The sequence below is a fragment of the Trachypithecus francoisi genome, unplaced genomic scaffold, assembly GCF_009764315.1.
Source record: "Trachypithecus francoisi isolate TF-2019V2 unplaced genomic scaffold, Tfra_2.0 Lachesis_group8, whole genome shotgun sequence".
In the NCBI taxonomy this organism is placed as follows: domain Eukaryota; kingdom Metazoa; phylum Chordata; class Mammalia; order Primates; family Cercopithecidae; genus Trachypithecus; species Trachypithecus francoisi.
In genome coordinates this window covers 116,799,699-116,824,568 of record NW_022681473.1, presented here as the reverse complement: position 1 = coordinate 116,824,568, position 24,870 = coordinate 116,799,699, and the positions used below count along the sequence as shown (strand labels likewise).

Genomic DNA, 24,870 nt, shown 5'->3' with positions numbered 1-24,870 from the left:
GGGTGAGCAGAATAATACTTTCCATACTCCAAGCTCTTGTGGCAAAGAAAATCATTTTGATGGCGGTGCCTTCAGGATCACAGTAGCCCCTTGCTAGAGAAGGCAGGTGCTGAGTTCAGCCAAGGTTCCAACAAGGGCCTAAAAGCATGGGGAAGTGGGGTGAAAGTGGGAGGGGAAGTGGGTTGAGACTGTATTGTGTGGCAGGCACTTTACGTATGTGTGTTTTCTATCCCAGCTTTATTGCAATATAATTCTCATAAAATAAAACCCACTCATTTGAAGTGTATGATAGGTGGTTTTCAGTGTATTCACAGAGTTGCACAGCCATCATTACAATCAATATGAGAACATTTTCATCACCCACAAAAGAACCTGGTGCCCATTAGCAGTCACTCCTCATCACCTCTTCCCCAGTCCCGGCAGACACCAGTCTAACTCTCTTTCTCTGTAGATTTGCCTATTCTGACGTATCATTTACATGGAATCATACACTGTTTGACTTCTTTCACTAGTCTAATGTTTGCCAGGTCCATCTGTGTTGTAGCATCTACCAGTACTTTTTTCCTTTTTAGAGCTGAATAATATTCCACTATATGGATACATCACATTTTATTTATTGATTCATCAGCTAATGGACATCGACTGTTTCAAAAGTTTCCCCTTTTTGGCTATTGTGAATAATGTTGCTATTCACATACTCATTTTCATGTAGATATGTGTATTTCTCACTGAATCCCCATAACAACAAAGGCACTAGCATCATCAGTATAGTATGGAAAAGTGCAGCTCAGAGAGGTTAAGGAACGTGTTTGAGGCTGAAAAGCTTCTTTTGATTTGGCTTGATTTTGGTAGAACAGCAAATACATGGAAATAAAGTGGAATTTAATTTTACCTTTTCCAGGTCATTATACACACCACTGAGTGAAAAGAAACGAGGAAAGGAATGAGAGAAAGTGCGTCAGCAGGCCTTCTCTCCCGGGAGGTGGGTCTCAGTGAGGGCCCTGAGCTTGCCTGCCTTGGCATGGCTCTAAGGTCTAGGGGGATGCCCCCTTCCTGCTTGTCCTCTTTGTTTCAGAGGCAGACACCAGGATTGCTCAAGAGCAGTTCAAGACATTTGCTGGAGGACCCAGCTGGGAAGTCTCCCAGGCAGGGTCCTGTTCTGAGAGGGCTCCTGGGTGGGCTCTGCCCAGTGATGAGGATGGGGGCGTGCTAAATGCCAGCAAGAAGAGCCCCAGTGAGAAGACTCCAGCATTTGCTCAAGGGCAGCTCTGTGGCATGGAACAAAGGGTCACCGAAGCTACTGGCTCTGCTCCCTCTGGCTCCAGGGCTTTCCCAGAAAGCACTTGGACGTGGGAGGGTGGGTGATGACGTGCCGCCCCATTAATGTAACTCTGATGGCTTGGCAGAACCCAAGCCGAAACTGGTAATCACTGACCCTTTGAGGGTCAGTGATACCCGTGGGGCATAGCAACAGAGTCAACAGAAATGCTGGCTCTCCCACTAATCCACTGCCCTAGAGCCTGGCTATTCTTACCTCCTCTCTGGGAAGCAGGATGCGATTGCAGCCTGCACAGTAGCTAGAGAAGCCCAGGATTAAAGGCCTCACAGACAGGGACAGGATTGCCTCCTTTCATTCAATGCATGGCAGGAGCTTGAAGGAGAAACTGGAGTTGCACGCAGTATGACTCAAGGTGTTAATAGCTTGATCATGTTCTATGTCCAAGTGTGGTCTAAGCTCTTTCTATCCATCTGTAAGCTAGATATGAATGCCCCCATTTTTCAGACAAGGAAACTGATACACTGAGTACCCAGTGTTAGAGCTAGTAAGTGACTGACTTCAGATTCAAACACTGGAAACCCACTTCTTAAATCCTACCCCGTAGGTCACTTGATGGGACTAGGACAGAGAAACTTCAAACACACAAGGTGTGGGCCTAGAAGGCATCCAAATCCCCTTCCAAACCCAAGCACTTGGTGCTCCGTGCCTTAGATCTTGTGTGTCTGTGGAAGCTGGGCTACAAGGGCCTTCTTTGCCTGTGCAGCTTAATGAATACTAGTCCCCTTGAGTCTTCAGACTCAGTACATTCGCTGAATTTTTTCCATTTTATAAATTGTCAAGGTTGGGCATCCTATATGTTTTCTTTAAAACAAAGTGCACCTTCTTGTCACAGACACTCGGTAAAGCATGTTCAGGCCTCCTGTCCACATGGAATCCATTCCTTTCTGGTCTGGAAAGACTGAGTTGATTTAATACCAGTCCAAACCACAGAGAACTAGAAGGGTCAGACTAATAACAGGATCTCTGCACACAGAATAGCTACAACTTTTTAATAAACATTGAAATTCCTTCATTAAACTCCAGTGCCATTTGAGGTGGGTGGCTGAATATGAGACTTAAGAACAGTTTCATTACAGATATATCCGGTTTTCAGAACAACCATCTCCTTCTCAACTCACGTACAGGATAAACAAGTGGAAGAATGATTATTTGATTTGCAAAAACTATTCTTCACTTTATAAAATAATCCACTATAGGATTCCTATAAATATCTAATATCCTAATGATATGTAATATGATTCACCATACACAATTTCTGTCTACATACATCTTTTGAGAATATACAGTGATTTCAATATGGAATATCTAGATGTGTACAATGATATTTTCAATGCAGCGGTGTTCTTTTTAATAGTAATAAAAATAAAAAGACCATGAGACTAGGAAAGACTGTGGATCATTGTGTTAATTTAATTTTCAATCTTAAATTCACTAGAAACTAGAATGGACTAGTTAGGGAGGTGTGGCCTGAGCGTGTGGAAGAGGTTTGAGAACTTGGGTTAAAGTTGAGTCCACCGGAGCCTGAGCTGACCTTTCTGCCTTTGCTGATGTGGAGGGTCCTGTGTGTTCCTGGTCCAGACTGACTGAAGTTTCACCCTGGCTTCTGTGTGGGCCTGTCCTCTGTCCCCAGACAGTAGCCAAGTGTGTTGTATTTTACCAGGTATCTTCTCTACTGTGCCTTCATCCCATCCTGCGCCCTGACAGAGACAGTGTGATAAGTTCTGATCCCCACAGGTGGAATCCCAAACCAAGCAGCTCTTGCTGGTCACCCCAAGATCTACTTATACACGAGGTTTTGAAAATCATCTCCTGAACCTCTTCCGACAGAGGTGAGTGGCTTGATTTTCAATAAGCAACTATTGGACACCCCAGGCTACAAGAAAGCTGGGTAAGCATTTGGTTATGCAGAGCCTCTTAGGCAAAGGCTGCGGGACCTAATCATCTGCCCGTTCAGGTTCTGCAAGTACTGAGTCCCACCACCAGCATCAGAGAGTGGTGTTAGGCTGGCATGGCCCTCTCCACAGCCCCTTTCAAAAATCAAGCACACTGAGTCATCCACACTTTCCTCTATTTGCTTATTTCCTTGACAGATACCTGTTGAGCCTCTGTTCTCTGCCTGGTGCTGGGGTGCGTGGGCACTGGGGACATGGCAGTGGAGGAGACAGCACAAAAGTAAATGTATCAGTTAAAATTACTGTTCACACCACAAATAAAAGGAAAGCATACAATCAAATATTGCAAGGAGAGGAAACTTGATTTAAATGGGGAGGGGGATCTTCTTCCTTCTTTGAGAAACTAACATTTACATGTCTTTCTGAGAAATGACATTTAACTTGAGGTCATGAAGTCAGCAAGGGGGTGGGGGTGGCGTTGGGGAGAGTAGAGTGCCAAGGGTTCCCAGCTGAGGAAATAGGAGGTGATACAGGACCAGAGAGGTTAAATGATCTGCTCCAGCCTCTATGGTTGGAGGCCGGGAGGCCTCTGATGCGTCTTTTTGCCTTTGTATCCCCAGTCTGCTTCCTAAACATGACCTCAGCACTGACTCCAAGGTCAAGAGCTTTGCCCTCTGCTAAAGCAGTGATGAGCATGGGGCCGGCTCATCGTCACTGGCAGGTTTTCCTTATCTACCAGGTGGTGGGTTGGCGGGTGGGCAGGTGGGGTTGTGGGGGGGTTGCCTCCTCTTCCCACAGGAGCCATTGTCATCACACCAAACTTGTGCCTGTAGAAGAAGTAACAGCACCCTGTAGAGGCCTACAGATGTCCCTAAATGTAAAATGTCACGCCCACAACTTCAGGTCGTTTGCTTATGCCGGGACAAGCCACAGAAGCTTCCAAAAAAAAAGCGTGATGCTGGACAGCGCATCTTCAGTTGCTCTCATGGCTGCTTCTTAATTCTCTTGATATCGTAACCATTTCTAAACTCTGCCTGGCTCTACCAGGCCCCTCTCATGACATCAGGGCCTATGGCCTTCTCCTCCAACACACACCCTCAGATCCAACTCAGGGTACCTAGTGCCCTCTCCATCAAGCCCTCTCCTTCCTCCTTTTGTAGTGCTTTTGTAGATACTGCAAAACCCCAGAAACCTGTCCCCTCCTGATCCTTTTATGCTCACTATCTAAAAAGTTTTGGACCCATGCTAGCTTTCACACTCTTATGTGATCACTCACACAAAGCAAGGAAATGTGTAGAAAACCATTCCTGGCACAGAGTAAGTTGATGCTGAATAAATATTTACTTTCCCTCTACATTGTTTACCAACTGTGTTACGTATGCTTTAGGGTTTAAAAGCAAAGACTTCTCAGTTGGGAAGATCTAGATTCTTCTAATCTTTGCTCTTCTGGCTCTCTGCTTTGTGACCCTGGAGAAGTTGTTTAACTTCTCTGAGCCTCAGTTCCCAGCCTCCTAGAGTTACTATGAGTTTAAATCCAACAATACCTTGAAGAGATTTTGCATCAGTGCCTGGGATGATACTGCAGGCCTTTGGGGGCCCAGAATGTCACTATTCCAGAGGGGCATCGCTGACATCGTGCTCCAGAGGGCGCTGTTCACTGAGACTGCCACAGTGTGTGTCTCCTGCAACAGGCAGCCGACTACAGTAACCCTCTCCGGCCACCTTAATGGCCATTCCACACTCTCTGGAGACTGTTCTCAGCCCCAGCCTTTTTATTCATTCATCTGTACTTTGCACTGCCATTTTTACCTTGGTTTACCTTCTCAACCCTGGCTCAACCCACCTAACGTCCAATAAAGCAATGCTTTCCCTTAAAGTGCAGTTTAAGGGAAAGTTTAGAAGAGAAAATTCTTAGAAAATCTCTAGTATAGCCACGTAGCTCCCATTGTGTGGCAGTGAGTTTCTCCTGTCCCCTAGGGTGTTCCAGCTCCTTGTCACTGTTCCTCACAGCCCCTGAGGATGTGCCGCTCTCTCTTTAAAACTCTGAACAAGGCAGGGACCAAGTGCTTCTTTTTGGTCTTTCTTCATATAACTTAGACATGCTAGCATTTCTGAAATATCTTAAGAAACTATTATGAAGCACAGCAGGAAACAATATTGGAAATACAGTGGCCAGGCATGGTGGCTCACACCCGTAATCCCAGCACTTTGGGAGGCCGAGGGAGGAGGATGGCTTGAGAACAGGAGTTCAAGACCAGCCTGGGAAGCATAATAAGACTCCATCCCTACAAAATCAACAACAACAACAAAATCAGCTGGGCATGGTGGTGCACACCTGTGGTCTCAGATACTTTGAGGCTGAGGTAGGAGGATCGGTTGAGCCCAGGAGGTCGAGGATGCAGTGAACTGTGATTGCACCACTGCACACCAATCTGGATGACAGAGTGAGACCCTGTCTCAAAAATAAATAAATAAATAAATAAATAAAAATAAATAAGAAAGAAAAGAAATTAAAAAGAAAATACATACAGGATAAGCATCCGGCTTCCAAAGCATTGATTTCTGACTACAGCAAATGCGGACTGCCACCAGAGACTGGTAAGACCTCACAAACACTTTGCCTGGATTCAGGCTTCACTAGCTCCCAGTGGTGGGGACATCACAGCTTCCAGTGCTTCCCACTGGGACCCAATCAAGATGCTAAGAAGAGGTATAGGTTTTTGTGGTGACAGTATAGTTATCTTAGGATAACCAATGGCTTTGGGAAACAAGTTAGCTAGATAGAACTTAAAACCTGAACTTGAAATTTTTTAACTTATTTTAATGGGTTTTTCTATTGAACGTGGCAATATCCTGATTCTTCACTTCTTCATACAAAAACAAACATACGTACCAATTGCACATAGGCATGTAAGACTTGCGGAAGCCACGGAATGCAACTGGTTCTCACCAATGGGCTTGTAAAATGGTTTTATTGTGTTATAGTTACACTTCTTATTTCCTGTGCTCTTACGGTCTTTCATGGTGTCAGTGCCCTCCAGTCAGAAAGTACCCTGTGTTTGAGCAAGTTGGACTTTTTGCAGCTATGGAGACCTGCACCATAAGCAATCACGGGGCGTCTCACTGAGAGGGCTTTGGAAAGGACTTTCATAGGATCTGAGCATGTTTCAGGTGATGTGGTTGGGGAGAGGCTTAAGGAAGCAATGCTTTGCTCTGGATTAGGTGCTGTTAGGGAGTAGTGATGATTCTATGATTCAATATGTTGATAATTCTTATTATCTAGGTGAGAAGACTGACGTGAGGCTAAAGCTGTTCTGGGGAAAGAAACAGCAGACACTCATCATAGCCAGGATGGGGGGATATTTGGCCATTTTATGGCTTGGATAACGTTTGTGTTTTGACGGTGTTTAGACATTATTACAGAGTGACCTTGTTTTATCCCAATCCATCATGATCTGAGTGGCCTGGTCTGAGGCTGACGATCTGTGAGATTGCTTGTGCTTGACAGGAGCAAGACCCAGTCTCCTGTGCCAGGAGAGCCAAGACCTTGTTGGTAGTTCAAGATCAGCTCCCAGAGGTCAGGGCTGCTTTTCCATTGGTCAAATCCTAGTTAATGTCTAGGGTGAGAGAAGAACAGCATCAAGCCTCAGTACCATGGCTCTTTTCAGCCTTGCCAAGGATAATTCTCTCCCTCTATCCTGTTCCCACCTCTCCAAGATAAGACTTCTGCCCTGATTATAGAGAAAACCTTTATAAAACATGTTTGTATTTTCCAGATTTCCTGTTCTGCACTGGAAGGATGGGCTCTGAAGCTAGCATAGCTGATAGACAAGATATGTTGTCAGAACTTTCGTCACTCTCATGGAAGCCTTTTCCTCCATTGGCTGTAATCTCCAATATGGCCCATCCAATAGCTTGGATGATTTTCATAGAAAACAGGAAGTCCTCTGCAGCAGCAGTTAGATGCACTTGTTTTCCCTCCTTAGCAAAGCTGAGTAAGAATACAAGTCCAACATCCACCCACCCTTCTGGGTCTCCTCTTTGGGGCCACCTTAACATCCTGTCCTCAATCTTTTCAAGTCAGCAAACCTGCCCCATTACAATTCTTGAATTACTTATTCGTGAACAACTTGAGGGCAGGGGCTGTTACCTTGCACTGTTTCCTAGCACAGCACCTGGTATATAGCAGATGCTCAATAAATAGAGTGTTTATATTGATTAAGAAGGAAGAGGCGCTTCTCCGTAATCCCATTCAATCGTTGCTATGGAAAATCCTCAAGAAATGTTTCTGGATTCAATCAACTGTTGGTAAAGCAGTAATTTTTTCATAGAAATGAATTTCTTCTCTACTGCAGTTACAAAGGGACAGGAGAAAATCATCTGACTTCTTCTCTCAGGCCACATAGCTCATATTTCCTACCTCTGACCTGAAATCCTGACTCTCAGAAATGTCCTAAAGTTAACTGAGGCTGTGTATGAGCTATGACAGGTTTGACTAAAAGGCAGACTGCAGTAAGTGTTTTTGTTTTTCTTTTTGTTTTTCCATTTCTGTGGAGGAATAATAGATTTCTAATTCTAAATCAGAAGCAGTAACAGCCATGCCTATTTCCCTTTCCCCTCTTTGACAGAGTGGCTGTTCCACTGCTGAGCAGGCTAGGGTGGTAAGTGCTGTAAGAAATCCCAAATTCATAACGAATTGTTCTCAAGTGGTGTCTCTGGAAGAAGAGCTTCTGCACCTGGGTTCATCAGATTCGGTGAGGACCACAAACTGTTGGTCCTTCCCTTAAAATGAACACATACTGACTAAAGTAGATGTTACATACAAATGAAGCACATATTTTTATGGAGAAAAGGAAATTCAGGAAGAAAATATGTTTATTTTCAAGAATTTGAAGGGCTGTTAAATGGAGGAGACTTCAGACTCATTTAGAATTTCAATGAGTTTTCTCTGAAGCACAACTAGAAGAATGTTCTTTATCACAGTTTCTCCTTTAGTTCTATGAAAACAACATGTCAAATGGTACACCAAGTGCAGAGTGTGTTGGCTCCAGCTTGCCTTTGCAGCCCAGTGTCTCACTGAGGCTTTCCATGCTCCATTATTTGCTTATTTGAAACTTCTTTCAGCTCCTCCATGTTTTCTTTCCTCGGTTGCCCCTGCCTGGGTCCCATAGAAGATTACACTGTAACGTGGTTAGTACTGGACACACATGACATCTCCATTAGAGTGGGAGCCACCAGATACTAAGTGATATAAGTGAGAGCAAGCTCATTGATTTTATATACTCATTGGTTTATTTATTTATCATCATTCAGCAAATATTTATAGAGTTTCTACTATGTGTGACTCTAACTCATTTTCAGGGCTTGGCCTCAGGGTTGCGGTTCTGCTCATGAAAATAGGTGCTCCCCGGAGGGCTCCCGCTGTTTCATATCCTGGCATTTATCACTGGTCATTTCGCAGTTGATTGATTGACTCATTTGCACCGCCCTCTCTGCTGAAATGGGAGCTGCATGATGACAAGGACTGATGTCTAGGATGTCTAGAACAATGGTTAGCACACACAGTCAACATTGGGTATCAACACATCATCAGTGAATAATGACTGATAAATAAATTAATGTATACGTAAATGCAATGAGTTTTCTGCCAGTTGAAGTAAGTTTGCAAAGAAAGGGTGGATCCCCAGCTGATGGGGATCTTTTAAAAAAGTTATTCTTTTTGGCATTATACCAACCATGCTAGGTTGTTAATTGATTTCCTTAGTTCACTTCCCCATTAGACTATGAACTCCTTGAGAACAGGAAGAGTTCTATTTGTCTTTGAAATCCTACAGAATAAGCATACAATCAATGTTTGGGAAGTGCACAAAATGTCTATTTTCTGAGAATGGATTGTTTACAGAACAAGAATGCTGAGGCGCTAAAGAAAAAGTGGCAGAGGCCGGGCGCGGTGGCTCAAGCCTGTAATCCCAGCACTTTGGGAGGCTGAGGCGGGCGGATCACGAGGTCAGGAGATCGAGACCCTCCTGGCTAACACGGTGAAACCCCGTCTCTACTAAAAAATACAAAAAACTAGCCGGGCGCGGTGGCGGGCGCCTGTAGTCCCAGCTACTCGGAGGCTGAGGCGGGAGAATGGCGTAAACCCGGGAGGCGGAGCTTGCAGTGAGCCGAGATCGCGCCACTGCACTCCAGCCTGGGCGACACAGCGAGACTCTGTCTCAAAAAAAAAAAAGTGGCAGTAATGTAATCCACTTACTTTGCCAAGCCACTAAGAATACCCTGGTAAATATTAGCTAACGCGCAGCCCTTTGCTTGCTATTAAGATTTACTGATTTCAATAGAAAGGAACCTAAAAACTGAGCATATTACATAACGCAGACACCAGGGACAATTTCTAATCACCTAAGAGTTCATGAAATACATATTGGCTCTGTCTGTGGTTAGATTAAATGCCATTGTCTAAAAAAAGTAGGATCTGTGCAATAATGGGTCTGCCATGTGAATGACAGCTTTGGTTAGTGGATGAATTTATCCTGTATCATTGCATTCTCTAAGAATAATCCCTCTCATGCAGAACAAATAAATCAATAGCATTGGCTAACCCAGTGCATGTAAAAAACACCTTCAGTAAATGCCATGTTTTCCAGAATAATAAAGACTTCCAACAATAAAGACTTCTTTTAAGTCTGTTTCTTACATAACTTGTATAGAGAGATTAACGTGGTATCTTGTTTCTTCCTGGTGTGATCTTACTGTTGTCTTGTAAATATGTACTTATCTATGTCTGTGTGTTCACCTGCATCTTTGTGAACACTTGGAAAACTCAGTATTTCAGTGGGTTTCAGAGAATAGGCTGGGAGATTGATGATAAGTAACTATTTCCGGCCAGTAGTTGTTAGGCACAACTTTTAGGAGAAACAAGTGAGCAATAGAGCGTGGCCAAGGAGGGGAAGGCAATGCTGGAACCCAATCCACTCCTGCCCCCCAGGGACCTTAGCTGATGGCTTGTCATGTCTTGGCATGTTGATATTCAAGCCATGTGATGTTGGAAAGAAAAAATACATATTCAACTTGGGGCTTGGTCTGAGAACAACCAATTGCCTTGGTTTAAATCACACGATTCCACTATCAAATTAAGTGTTTTCAAGTTAACACAAATTAGCGTCAGTCCACTGACTGTCGCCTACAATAAATTAGGCTGAGTCTGAAAGAAATCAGTCTGCATAGAAAGACCAACTCCCAGCACCACTTCCTTGCTTTTTCCAGCCATGAATGCTTCCAGGTGGAATGTGTTTGAGACATTGGTAAGTGGAGGCTGAGGAAATCACCTCTCTGTAAAGCCAGGCAGATAATGGTTCATTATTAATGCAGGTATGGAAACCCAACGTTATTCAAGTGATCAATCGGGATACTTCTTCACTCTACAGAAATCTTCTTTACCTGTAAAAGTAAAGTGAATTTAAGGGAGACTAGAGGAGCAGGGTGGTGGGGAAAAAAACTCAGAAGTTGGTGTGTTAGGAGCCATCTCTGGAATTACAATGTATGACAAAGAGAATGTGGATTCAATTGATAACTGTTGGTTTTAGAATTTACTATTTGAGCTGAGAGTCACTCTCTGGAGAGCTGGATAAACAGTGCGACCCTGAATGCACCTGGCAGATAGGTCAGTCCACATGGGTGTAGACCAGGGTAAAGGATGTGTGTGCGAGGAAAGGAGGAGACCACTTCCTCCTCTGTACCTCACATGCACCATCCCCAATCTCACTGGGGACTTGAGGCCAATGAGGGCAGTGTGGGAGGAGAGGAGGGCCCTCTGACTATGTGCATTGTTGTTTATTCTCTTGGCAGCATTTTTTTTTTTCTTTATGTCTTTAAGACCTGTTCTCAACATTTCCAATCACCACAGCTGTGGTTTTCTTGTCACCGCTTCGACTTGGTGTTAGCTTCTTGTGTTTTCAGCTGGGTTAAGGCCTTGAACAAGACACTGTGGGATATCACTATTATTTAAAATGTATCACTCAGTTGGTTTCGCTTCCTAGTTCTTACGAATAAACACATTTTTTCAAGGGGGATTTTGAAATCTATTTTAAAAACATATTTGCATTTAATGAAAAATACCCTGAAGACATTGCAGACCAGGGTGGGCACACCTTGATGTTCTTGGGCGTAGGGGAGGAGGTAATCTAGCGTTTATGACTTTAGGTTTCACCATCGCTGGCTGTTTATGGGACAGTCCCTTCACTATTTTGCTGTAAAATGGAAGTCACAGTAATGTCATCTATAAAAAATCAGTTGAGCAGATAGGAATTTGAAAAATGTAGTTCATTCACTGAATTATTTCATTTATGTTTACTGAATAAACAGTAGGCACTCATCAACTGTGCTAGCAACTGGGATATAGGAATGAATAAAGTATGGTCTGTCTTAATGGAGTATTATTTAAATCAATGCTCCCCAGTCCTCCAACTTTGGAGTAGGGAAAGGAAGTGTGAGATGTGTTGATGGTGGCTCTCATACTATTCATTTTGGGAATCTTGGGAAACCATGGGGAGAGAGTAGGAACAGGATTGTAGATTTATGGAGAAGTCCTGTGAGACCATCTGGTTGGATCTGAGCTCTGTTCTAAATAGTGTTGAGCATTTAACAAAAAGAAATGTGACCCATACTTGTCTAAAAGTATTTTAGGGAAGTGTAACTTTAGAATATAACATTTGATAACTGAGACACGGAGTGGTAGAAGCTCCCCTAGACTGGAGGCAGGGAGCCCTATATTCTATTTGTCATCCTGCCACTGGCTAGGTACATGAATTTGGACAAGTCATTTAAATTTTCTGAATCTCAGTTTTCTCACTTGATAAAAGAGAGAACAGAATTGAATTAGGATTTTTCTTGATATAGGGGTATCAATAGAAGTACATAGATGATTTAGGAAGTATATTGATGAGTGTTTTATGGATCAGTTATTTATTTTTCTATATCTCAAAAATATATATAATGCTCAAGTTTGTGATTTCTCAGAAATTATTGCTTAACATAAGGCTAAATTTATGAGAAGGTGATTTAAGTAATATTCAATAAATAAAAATACAGGTCATAATTGGTTATTACAAACATATTTAAGGTTACGTGAGACTAGTTGAGGTCAGGAAACACTTGAATATATAATCTCTTAGTTTGTCTCCATTTCTAGCTCTCTGTAATTATTTTGACTTTTTATACTTGAGTAACATGGTCTTCCAGTGGAAAGTTTCTATCAGAAATAGCACTGTGGTATCCAGAATAAACTTGTCAGCTTGCCAAATGATTAGTAACCCAGATAATTTTGAATGATCTTTTCGTAGTTAGGTCTTTTATGTGAGTCACCTAGTTCACTATTGCTACAAACATAATCCTTTTTTGTTTTTCTTTGATGTGTTTTCAGATCAGGGTGTTGACAGAAAGTATGTTCAAACGTCTTCGGAAATGGGTTGTCACTCGCTTTTTTGGGCATTCTCGTCAAAGAGCAAGGCTAGTCTCCAAAGATGGAAGGTGCAACATAGAATTTGGCAATGTGGAGGCACAGTCAAGGTTTATATTCTTTGTGGACATCTGGACAACGGTACTTGACCTCAAATGGAGATACAAAATGACCATTTTCATCACAGCCTTCTTGGGGAGTTGGTTTTTCTTTGGTCTCCTGTGGTACACAGTAGCGTACATTCACAAAGACCTCCCGGAGTTCCATCCTTCTGCCAATCACACTCCCTGTGTGGAGAACATTAATGGCTTGACCGCAGCTTTTCTCTTTTCTCTGGAGACTCAAGTGACCATCGGATATGGATTCAGGTGTGTGACAGAACAGTGTGCCACTGCCATTTTTCTACTTATCTTTCAGTCTATACTTGGAGTTATGATCAATTCTTTCATGTGTGGGGCCATCTTAGCCAAGATCTCCAGGCCCAAAAAACGTGCCAAGACCATTACATTCAGCAAGAATGCAGTGATCAGCAAACGGGGAGGGAAGCTTTGTCTCCTAATCCGAGTGGCTAATCTCAGGAAGAGCCTTCTTATTAGCAGTCACATTTATGGAAAGCTTCTGAAGACCACAGTCACTCCTGAAGGAGAGACCATTATTTTGGACCAGATCAATATCAACTTTGTAGTTGATGCTGGGAATGAAAATTTATTCTTCATCTCCCCATTGACAATTTACCATGTCATTGATCACAACAGCCCCTTCTTCCACATGGCAGCGGAGACCCTTATCCAGCAGGACTTTGAATTAGTGGTGTTTTTAGATGGCACAGTGGAGTCCACCAGTGCTACCTGCCAGGTCCGGACATCCTATGTCCCAGAGGAGGTACTTTGGGGCTACCGTTTTGCTCCCATAGTATCCAAGACAAAAGAAGGGAAATACCGAGTGGATTTCCATAACTTTAGCAAGACAGTGGAAGTGGAGACCCCTCACTGTGCCATGTGCCTTTATAATGAGAAAGATGCTAGAGCCAGGATGAAGAGAGGCTATGACAACCCCAACTTCATCTTGTCAGAAATCAATGAAACAGATGACACCAAAATGTAACAGTGGCTTTTCAACAGGAGTAAAACAAAGTCTCTAAAGTTCCTAGTGGCTAGAAGCATGAAGCAGTCAACAATCCAGGGGTACAAAAGTAGGATGAGAGCTTTCAAAGTCTACCAGCACAATGACCCCTGAGCCTCGCAATTGTGATCCCACAAGACATGCATCTCTACAAGGCTACTGTATTAGAAAGTGCAATGCATTTATATGAAACTGGCATAGGAGAGCCATAGGTGCTCACTTGGAATCTTAAATATGATTATTTGAGCTCATATAAGGTTGATGGGAGCAGACAAAATTATCAAAAGTTTCATGGACAGGCCGAATATTTTTTAAAGTTTCCTTAAAGAAGTTACGAACTTTAGAAAGGATCAGGGAAGAATAATAATCTCATTTTGATTCTACTGATAAGAAAGACTCCACTTTTATTTTAATGTGAACTTTTACTCAAAGAAAAATCATCTCCTAATTTGGGGAGATGAACCAACCAATCAACGACAATAAGAAAATGCTACACAAGGAACAATTTGAGGCTCTAAGCTTCTCATGTGGTACATTTAGACAGAGGCTAAATCTATACACTGGAATCTTGATAATACCTTCCTGTAAGACAGAATGCTTTAGTTAAAAGTGGTGATGATATTTCTTTCAATCTGTATTGGATGGCTTAAAGGGCTATAAAACTGTTTATAAAGAGCATTTCCTGTTCTTCCAAGACAGCAATGAGGAGTTGGAAGGCGCAAAGTCAGTAGAGAAGGGAATGTATCATTAATGCACCTGAGAAGAAACAGTTTCATGTGTTTCTCCACCTAGAGTTTGTACTGGAACGCTGTTTCTAAAGAAGAAATGGGAAAGAGAGAGGAATGGGACGGAGCTCCACAGTCAGAATGTTACTATGTCTTTCTTTCCCTGGGAGCCCATCTTCCTAAAAGGGATCAGCTTATGGAAAGATCGACCTTGAGGGGAAGGTTCTACTGTGAAAGTCTTTTTCAGATCCCCACCTGCATCATTTTGAATGTGTCCCAGAAAAAAGCTGGTACTCAAAGCTGCTTAGGAATCAAATGTTTTCTGTGTGTTGATTAATATAGTAAATTTCTGAAACTGTGCATGCACTTTGATTATTATTATTATTATTATTGTTATGCATTAACTGAATCAGGTCCCAGGTGAAAATCCTCTTGCAGATAGGACCACCTCCTGGAAGTGGTGGGAGGAGTGGAGAGGAAGCAGATAGGACACGTTTGTTGTCTGGAGTCCTCAGGAGGAAATGACCCTGGCCACAGACACACCCCTTCCGGTCCAGCTCCATCACGCCTCTCCAGTGTGAGTCTTGGCACATAAAACAGCAGCTGCCCACAGTGGGTGGGAGGGATGGCTTATGTTTTTGCATGCCTGGGTTGTGTTTGTACAGATCCATGCACCACTCCTGTCCTTCTGACTAAGAACAGTGGGAAGTCTGATGTGTTTAGGGTTGCACACCTTGTCGGTGGCTATAACAGTGGCCGTAGCTGGCCCGTGTGGAATTCTCACTCTGTGCCTGTGAGTGCTTTGGCACCACAATGTAATGTGCTGACAGGAAAAAGAAATCAGGTATCACAAGCTTGAGGGAGCTGGAATTCTCTGCTGGCCCCCTGTCATGATGTAGCCCCTTCATAAACTGGAGGGAACCTGTGTTGACACTTGTTCCCAGCAGCATGCATTCCTCCTGGTGTATTCTCCTGCTGGCTGGCAGCGTGCATGGGGATGGCTGGAAGTGAGATGGTCATAAGCAATCCATTCCCTTTGATTGTTTAGGGAGCTGAACAACTGACATCTTTCTGATTGGTATTTACTTCTGGGTTATTCGGTGGAAGCCCGTCTGCTTCTAAATATCCCTTTGCTAGGATCAAGACACTCTGCACCTGGAGTCTCTTTTTAATGGAAATTCCCATTGACCCTCTAGCAACCATTAACATAGGTACATCCAATTAAGCCCCTAGGAAATGAGGCCTGGAACAGGTAACTTTTGATAGGTCTAAGGAGTGGCTGGAACCCAAAAGCTCATAAAACTCCTGTGCATTTCAAGAAAGGGGTTAACAAGGGCATGGGTGCTCAAGTAGTAAAGAGAAATGAAAAATAGCTTCAGAAGGCCAAACTGCTTGTAGGTTACCACCACTGCTAAAGGCAGCCTTTTTATTACAATGCAGTAACATTTTTCCCAGTGGGATCTGACCACATCAGTACTGCTATTTGCTACAGATGCCAGGTTTTTCTATTTGCTGATTTTAAAAGCAAGTCAGTAGTTCTAATTCCCTTCACGAAAAACTGCATCCCATGATGCATTATTATATTCAGAATTTTCCTTGAGACTGGTTCCCTTTGAATTACCCAGTTCATCTCTGTTGCTATGGGGATTTTGACTAAGAGCGTTTGATCCTGGTTGAATCTTCCTGGACTTAGGTTGACTCAAGCTCCGATATTTAAGAATTAAGATTTGGGAGGTTGTCCTTAATGGAAAGCACTAAATGTTTAAAAATTATTTATTCCTTAAGAGAGAAAAGTCAGAAGGGAAAGATCTTTTCTGTGTTGCCAGATCTAAGACATGGGCTGATCGGTGACTGTCCTTCTGTGTCCGTCACTAGAGAGTGTGCAACTGGACCTTCCAGGAGAACTCCCAGGGCGGATTGCAGAGACGGTGGAGGAAGTGTCTTCCTTGGGGATTTTTTATGAAATGGAATATGGGTCCTCAACAGGATGCTTCTGTGAATAGCACGGGGATCTTTCCCTGTCTAGAACAAACGTTAGGACAGCTTCTGATGGAAGGAATGCAAATGAATCCGGCCCCGCCCCTGGGCCGTTGTTGCCTGCCATTACAGGAAGTGTGTGTCAATCAAAGCTTGACAGGGGAGATAGAGCATTTTATTTTGGAAGCCAGAAGTTTGAGAACAATGACTGGAATTTCCTCTTTCTGTCCGGCAAGGGCTGTTTGTCATTGGGGAGATAAAAGTCCAGGGCCAGGGAATAAAGGTTATCGGGAACTGCGCAAGGCAGAGCCATGGGGGGTTAGGGGGTGGGAGGAGGGGTTATGGAGGAAATCTATTTCAATGCCTGTCATTAAGTTTCCATTAAAAGAACATTCAGTTAGGAATTCAAAAATAATTTAATCTCCCCAGCCAGATGCACCCAGCTGGACTCCTTGGAGCTGAGCCCTTTGGGGAGGGAGATTTGCACCACCGGCTACAGGGGCCAGGAGCTGGGGTGCGTCTCTACCCAGTGCGCCCTTGACTGCTTGGGTGTTCTAGAAGACGTCAGTATCCTTCCGTCAAGTGGGAAACCCCAAGGCTTGTGCAGTGGCAGAAGAAAGTTGTTATTTACTAGGTTGTTACCACGTCTGAGGTTCTGTTTACAGCATTTTATATACCTTCCCTCATTTAATTTTCCCAGCAATCCTAAGAGGTCAAGACTATGATTATAACTTTATTTCATTTGAGGCAGCTAAAGTAAGGAACATGTCCAGAGTCACTCACTGGAAAATGGCAGGGCTGGCATGCAAACCCCGGGCAGTCCGCCTGGAAAGCCCATGGGTTGAAAATCCCTGGTCGACATCCTAGGAGGGAGCACCCTCTGAGGGAATTCCCCAGGGCCGTCACACATTTCCCTGAAACCCGCAGATGACTGGTGCATGCTCTTGGGATGCATCTCATACTTTGGGAGAAACCACTCATTGCTCAGCACAGGACAGAGCCCTGGCCAGTGCTGTATGAACATCTCCGGAATTGCAGGTTCTAGGAAAAGGCAATCTTTTCCCATGGACTCTAGGTCATCCACCAGGCCAGTATACGGAAGTATCAGGGATGTCCTGAAGATTTGATTAGCCAGTTGGTGCAAAGTATCTTCCGAATACTAATATATATACTGCTCTCTCTAAATATATACAAACATGGAATATATATACTAATTATATATATAATTAAAAACTATGTGTGTGCATATGTGTATGTATACACACACGCACATATACATTTATATTTCAGTCTTTGATGTAGAGGCAGATATTATTTCCATTTTGATATGGGAAGTGGCGCCTCAGTTCTCCCTGGAGAACAGCGCCTGTGTTCTCTACTCACTTCTGTATTCCTAGCACCAGCCTCTGCTAGTTCCTCACACAATCCATACATGGTTATAATGAATAAAATAAACAAATGAATGATTTGCTCAAGGCTGGTAGTGGATTCAAACCCACATCTGTCCAATGAACTTTTGACTGACCTATGTCATCGACCAGTCATTTGTCAAGGGGCCTGGACAAATGACTTAACTTCGTTAAGCTCCAGTTTCTTTATTTGTAAAATGGAGTTTTGTAATAGAGTTCAGGGGGAGATTCAATGAAATAATAGATGTTAAAATCCATCTGTTGAAAGTAAATGGCTATGGACACGGCAACACGGGGTGGGAGCAATGGGTGTGAAGGTGAGGAATGAAGGGGAGGACACGGGTCCCAGAGCAGACCCGGTGCCTGATGCTTCAAGGGCAAAGAAAGCAGAGCCCAGGGCAGGGCCTGACGGAGACCAGTGGAGGCCTGGGGGACAAGAACAGTGCCCGCAGGGGTCCGTCCCAGCTGGGATAGGCTATGAGTTGGGGGGATTTTAGTAGAATCCTGGTGCTTTGGGTTTGCCTTCAATTCAAGAGATGCTCACTTTGGGTTTACTGTGAGCCAGGTGCTGGGGATGCAAAAAAGAGGAAGGAAGGGTCCTGCCTACTGCAGAAAAGATCCAGGAGTTCCAGCCAGTCCAGGGGATGAGAGTTACACTGGAAAACTGCTAATGTGGGGAGAGTCTTTTTCTGTCTTATGCCATGTCCTTGTAATAGTTTCAACAAAAACAATATTGACTCCACTGCTAACAATAAGACTGTTGATTACGGTCTTAAAAGTATTTGGGATTAAACATTTTGAAATCGTCTATCCTATAGATTCTCTTTATATAGCAATGTACAAACAACACACAGTGTTAGTCACTTGAAGTAGTTCTTTTCTCCGTGTGATCAGGTACCAACTGGACACAGGTTCATTTGTTTCCATTTATTTCCAATTGTTAGAATTTGTTTACTGTTTTCCTTTTCTGATTTAACTGTTTCTTTTATGAATTATGCAAGGAATTTATATAATTTCAAAACCACAGAACAGGGTTTAGAAAACATGCTTCCATTCTTGTGCCCTCCACTCTATTTCTTCCCCTTCTATAAAGGGTAACCATCTTGATTGTTTTGTATCCTGTGGCAGTTTCTTTGTGAAAGATGTAAGCAATGCATATGTGGCATGTTAGTACTTACATGCAGCCCCTACTCTTACACAAAAGGTAACACTCTAGAAACAGCGTTCTGCAGGGTTTTCTTCACCTAACAGAATGTTCTGCAGATCACTATGGAGGGATAAGTGCTGATAATACCAACGTCTGTGGGACACCCTCCCTCTCCTTCGTGGGTGCTCTTGCAGTAGTTGCTGGGATCTTGCTCCAGAGGCCCCTGCTGTGTAGTTTTGAACCTGAGCGATGGTGGCCTTGTCTTTTTTGCCTTCCTGAAAACCTCCCTCTCTTTGCAGGGTGTCTGTAGGGCTGATTCTGCCTACCCTGCTGGGGAATAAGCTGGGCTCTCGACCAGGGCTCCCAATGGGAGACGGTCTGGCCAGGGCCAACAGCTCTTGGAGGAGCAAACCTCCGTGGAATTTTGGCTGGGTAGAAAGTCAGAAGAAGTATCCTTAAGAAAGACATGCCACTCCAGTACATGGGGTGGGGGCTCGGCTGGCGAGGGGAGATTCAATTCCTAGAACATTCTGGATAACTCTCTTTTGATTAGCATCCTCTGACCCTTTGGGGTTAGGGCCATGAAGCTCACCTTGTGTGGAAAATTTTGTGCACAAATATATTAAAATTGAAATTAAATTAATGAAATGAATAAAGGCTACAAGCTAAGTATGAAAAAAGTGCTGAAGGAGGCAGGGGAAGGCTTCTAGGAGGAGAAGGCAGCTGATCTGGGTTCGAAGTGTGGCTACGATTTGACAGAGGGAACGATGAAGGGCAGAGAGATGAGTGACCAGGTGGGCACATGTTCCAGACGAACAGAGGCACAGGAGCGTGACTGTGCCTGGGGGCTCTGGGAAGTGCTGTGCAGTTGTACATGGCCACGGCATGGCCACGTGGAAGGAACGGTCCAAAGACGCAGAGATTTGGTGCCAGGCAGACTTCAGTTTGAGTCTTGGCTTGATCAGTCAAACCACCAGTCTTTGAGGGGGCGTGGGATGATGAAACATGTATTTCAGGACTACATCTCTTATGCTGGCATGACGGACGGATTAAAGCATTAGAGGCTGAAACTAACTTTTGAGGGAGGCAGAGAATGTGTTGTCATTTCCATTTTTCAGGAGGGGAAACTAAGTCTCAGAGACCACATGACTTGCCCAGGTCATGTAACTGTGAAGTGGGGAAGCAGGAGTCAGAACCCAGGGTGCCTGCTAGTTAGCCCAGCGTTCTTGCCTGCACCTCTCCCTTTCCTGGAGCCACCCACAAACTTCGTGCCTGGAGGTCACCGTTTCTGAAGGAAAATGCACCTGGAAGGTGGTAGCCAGGACCAGAAAGGCAGGTGAGTCTGGGAATGGAGAAAGCACTGCACCCTTGCATTGTGTATCTTTTGGGAACACAGAGGCCATGTGTATCTACAGTTGCACTTAGCATCTGAGGAAACTGGGAAGCCCTCACTGGAAGGCAGGACACGGAGGCACCTTCCTCTACACCAACAAAGTGAAAGTCAGCAATCACTAATGAGTGGGCTGTTGAAGCCACTAGCAAAGTTGTTTTTAGTTGAACTAAAAATGGCAAGTAGAGACCATAATTATCCCTATGGTTATCTCAGTTCCCCACATCAATGGCCAGATGCAACGTGAACCTGTGGTGGCCTCTGAAAAACACAGCCTGATGAAGCATGAAAGAAAAAAGTAGGCAAGGAAGGAGGAGGGATGAAGGCAAGAAATAAGATGCAAAGTTCAGGGGCTTTGAAGACAGATGGATTTGGGTCAAATCCCAGATTTCCCAGTTACTGGCTGTGTTTGGCTTGAACAAGTTCTTCGCCTTTCTCAACCTTTTTTCCAGTTGTGAACAACAATAATACCTACCTTAAAGGGATAGTGTACAGATAATAGTATAAAATAATATTTAACAAAATACTATGTAAAGAACCTAGCACTGTGTCTGATATAGGCTCCCAATAAACGGTAGTTTGAGTGATGACGGGCAAGGCCAAGGCAGGGTGGGTCTGGCTGATGAGCGGGAGTGCCATGCTGTGCCTCATTCCCTCGGTCCTGGGCCTCATCATTTCCCAGCCTAGATTCCTGGCCTTGCTTTCCATTTCCAGGCCTTGCTTTCCATTTCCAGGCTTGATTTTAACCTGAGACACAGTAGCTCACCTTCCTCCCTGTGCCTGCCTCCGAGATGAACTCACAGAATCCTAGAAGCTTAGCTGTGAGAGGGACCTAGGCAAAGCCAGACTCTACCCTGTTATTTCACAAGTGGAGAAACTTAGGGCCCCTAAGTTTCTGCAGGGGGTCTTGTTCAAGAGGAATAATGTGTCTTAATGAGCTTCAGAAAGAGTCGATTGCTGACCCATCCTGTACTTCAGACATCGGCCTGGCTGGGAGTGAAGAGAGGGGACGGTAGGGGTCGGGGAGGGGATCCTACTAAGATGGGCAATCCTGAACTAACCTGCACTTTGTTGGCGAGGTGTGCTTTGGCCAGGAGGTGGCGCCATACACTTCCAATTCGCAAAAGTGAAACTGACCTGGTTGAAAAGTTGTCTGCCTCTGATGGTTAAGAGGGCTTGGCTATACCCAGAAAGCTCTTAATAATGCTTAGAATATTTAACAGAGATATATAAAATATTGGGCCTTCTGGTCATTGCTGGGGTGATAAAATGACTGTGAAAGACATCAAAAAATTTAAATTGTGATTTAAATATAGAAGTTTATCATTCTAGAGAGATTAGACTGGCTTGAAGAGGAAGTTGTTACCATGTGTTAGAGTCTGTGAGAGTCCATGTGCTTTACATTTTCCTGACAATAAAGCTGAAATAATACCATGACTTCCATTTTACAGATGAGAAGTCTGAGGCCCAGAGAGGTTAAGATGTGTGCTCATGGTTCATACACGGCTGGTCAGGGCAGAGCTGCTACGTATCTATATACTCAACACTTATACAGAGTTTATTATGAGCAGACATTATTTTAAGTGCTTTATAAGTATCTACTCATTTAATCCCAGTAAAAACTGTAGATAGCAGAACAGGCACTTTTGAAAGCACAGGTCAGGCTGGGTCAAAATTCATGGGCTTCCCCAGGAACAGGCCAACTCCTCTCTCCTGGAGGCCTGAGTCCAGATTCTTTTTCCGTTGCTTTCATATGAATTTGGTAACTCACTTACCCTCTCTGAGTTGTGGGTTTCTCATTCGTAAGCTGATGATAACCCCACGTGGCTGTTGCGAAGATCAATTAGTAGAGCACATGACACAGAATTAACCACAAAGTCATATTCCTCGTTAAGGGATTCTTTTACCACAGACACCTAATAGATGAATTTACATAAAGGCATGTTTGTTGTAGGATTATGTGTGGGGATGAAAAGCCTAAGTGTATCACAACAGGGAAATGAGTTAATGCAGTGTGAAATGCCAAGATATATATATTTTGAGACGGAGTTTCGCTCTTGTCACCCAGGCTGGAGTGCAGTGGCGTGATCTCAGCTCACTGCAACCTCCACTTCCTGGGTTCAAGCAATTCTCCTGCCTCAGCCTCCTGAGTAGCTGGGATTATGCACCAACACTTCCGGCTAATTTGTTTGTATTTTTAGTAGAGACAGGGTTTCACCATTTGGTCAGGCTGGTCTCAAACTCCTGATCTCATGATCCATCCGCCTCAGTCTCCCAAAGTGCTAGGATTACAGGCTTGAGTCACCATGCCCAGCCTGCTATTTTTAACAAATATTTGGGTACTGAGCAATGTCCTACAGACACATTTAGAAAAGAAAATACACTAGGAGCTCCATGGAGCTCATATGCTTGAGGCAGCTGACAGGGCACACCAATGTCAGAGGGGAGAACTGGCACAAGGCATCCTCACCTAGTGTGGGGCACCGAGGAGACAGAGCTTCTCTGAGAAAAAGACATGGAAGTGAAATTTGAAGCAAAAGGAAGAGTTAGTCAAATGATGGGTGGAGGGGAGTCCAGGAAGAGGAAACGTGTCCAAAGTCCAGGATGTGAGGGCACAACACTTCATAAACCATATCTTAAAAATAAGGAATGATTTTAGACAATGTCCTCAAAACATCAATTGAAAGAAGTGTGTACCAGAAATTACAAACTTTTTTTTAGCTAAAAAAGCTTTGAAGTGTGAAATGTTTTTTAAAATGTCATATTTTGTTGCATATATAGGTGTATATATGTGTACCCAAAAAGACTCAGAAGTAAACATAAATGTATTCTTAACATTTATTCACTCACTCAATCATTTATTCATCAAATGTGTTTTGAGAGCTTACGGTGGTGGGGCCTGCTGAGGCCCCTGGGATAGAACAACGAAGAAGACAGTCCAGGGCCCACCTTCGTGGACTGACTTCCTAGAGGAGGGAGACAGAAAATAAGCAGATGGATGCATCTATTTAAAATAATTTCAAACAAGCTGGGCGTGGTGGCTCTCACCTGTAATCCAAGCACTTTGGGAGGCCCAGGTAGAAGGATCACTTGAGCCCAGGAGTTTGAGACCAGCCTGGCAACATAGTGAGACCCCATCTCTACAGAAAAATGGAAAAAATAGTCTGGCATGGTAGCACACACCAGCACACACCAGTAAAGTTCAAGACCAGCCTGGGCAACATAGTGAAAACCCATCTCTACACACAGTACAAAAATTAGCCAGGCATGGTGGTGCACACTTGCAGTCCCAGCTACTCAAGAGGCTGGGGTGGGAGAATCACCCGAATCTAGGAGGTGGAGGCTGCAGTGAGCTGTGATCACACCACTGCACTCCAGCCTGGGTGACAAAGCCAGACCCTATGTCAAAAGAAAAAAAAAATTCAAATAGTGATACAAGAAAATACTAGTGTGATAACATGGAGAACAACTCACAGGGAGGGCGCTTCCTCAAACCAAGTGGAGAGGGGAGGCCTCCCTGAGGAGCAGACACGGAGGGCCAAGCCACAGGAAGAAGCCAGTCATGCAGACTTGGGTGGAGAATATTCTAGGCCAGTGGCCTTCAATCTTGGACACACATTGGCATCATCCGAGAACCTCAGAAACTACTGCTGCTTGCTACCCCTCAACCTTTGAGTCTGCCTTAATGGCTATAGGGGGACAATCTGGGCATTGGGATTGTCACAGGAATTTTCCTAAGCTCTCCTGGTGACTCTGAGAATGCTGACTCCTGAGAACCCCGGGTCTAGTGGAAGTGACTCACAGCATGATTCCATCAGCTTTGGGTGGGAGCATACTGGTCATCAAATAACAGAGATCGATGTCCAGGTCTTTGGAAACCCTTAGGGTACCAGAAAATCCTGACTCCAGAGGTCTGCAGAGGGGCCCAGGGATTCTGTTTCCATAACATGTGCTCTCAGGTGACTGTATCCACTGCTAGGCCTGATAGCTATCCTCTGCTAGGACAAATGAGAAACCCACAACTCAGATGACCAGTATGACCAGTATGCTCCCACCCGAAGCTGACCAGATCATGCTGTGAGTCACTTCCACTAGACCCAGGGTTTCTAATACTTCTAATATTTCTAATATTCTGATTGGTACAGATTTTCTATCATGACAATACATTTCTTTTATCATAATTTTTAACAAAAGGTAATTGAGAGACAGGGCATTGTAGCATCTAAGGAGCTAGATTAAATTCTGGGCCTAGATTAGATCTGGTAAATTTGAATTCGAATAAATAGTAGTGCAATCTGGGCAGTAGATGTTACCTTTCTGGGTCTCTGGTTCTCTCATCTCTAAAATGAACCCTATGATCCTACAACTCCACGAACTGGAGCTGCGGGTGAGGAAGAACAGATGGCAGCCTG

The 24,870-nt window shown here is 43.9% G+C and overlaps 1 protein-coding gene across 8 annotated transcripts in view; it reads left to right on the top strand.

Annotated features, from left to right (window-relative positions):
- Positions 1 to 24,870, top strand: part of KCNJ1 (potassium inwardly rectifying channel subfamily J member 1) — a 101,910-nt gene that overhangs the window by 54,663 nt on the left and 22,377 nt on the right. For 4 of the 8 annotated variants that reach the window (XM_033204357.1, XM_033204361.1, XM_033204360.1 and 1 more), the window contains one exon: positions 12,653 to 14,895. The exons of 1 other annotated variant lie outside the window; for it this stretch is intronic. In XM_033204357.1, the coding sequence (XP_033060248.1) occupies positions 12,653 to 13,792 (1,140 nt within the window). In that variant the 3' untranslated portion in view covers positions 13,793 to 14,895. Of the gene's footprint in view, positions 1 to 890; positions 983 to 2,999; positions 3,169 to 10,349; positions 10,536 to 12,652; positions 14,896 to 24,870 lie in introns of those variants that run through there. 3 more of the 8 variants (XM_033204362.1, XM_033204358.1, XM_033204359.1) reach the window with 3 other exon arrangements.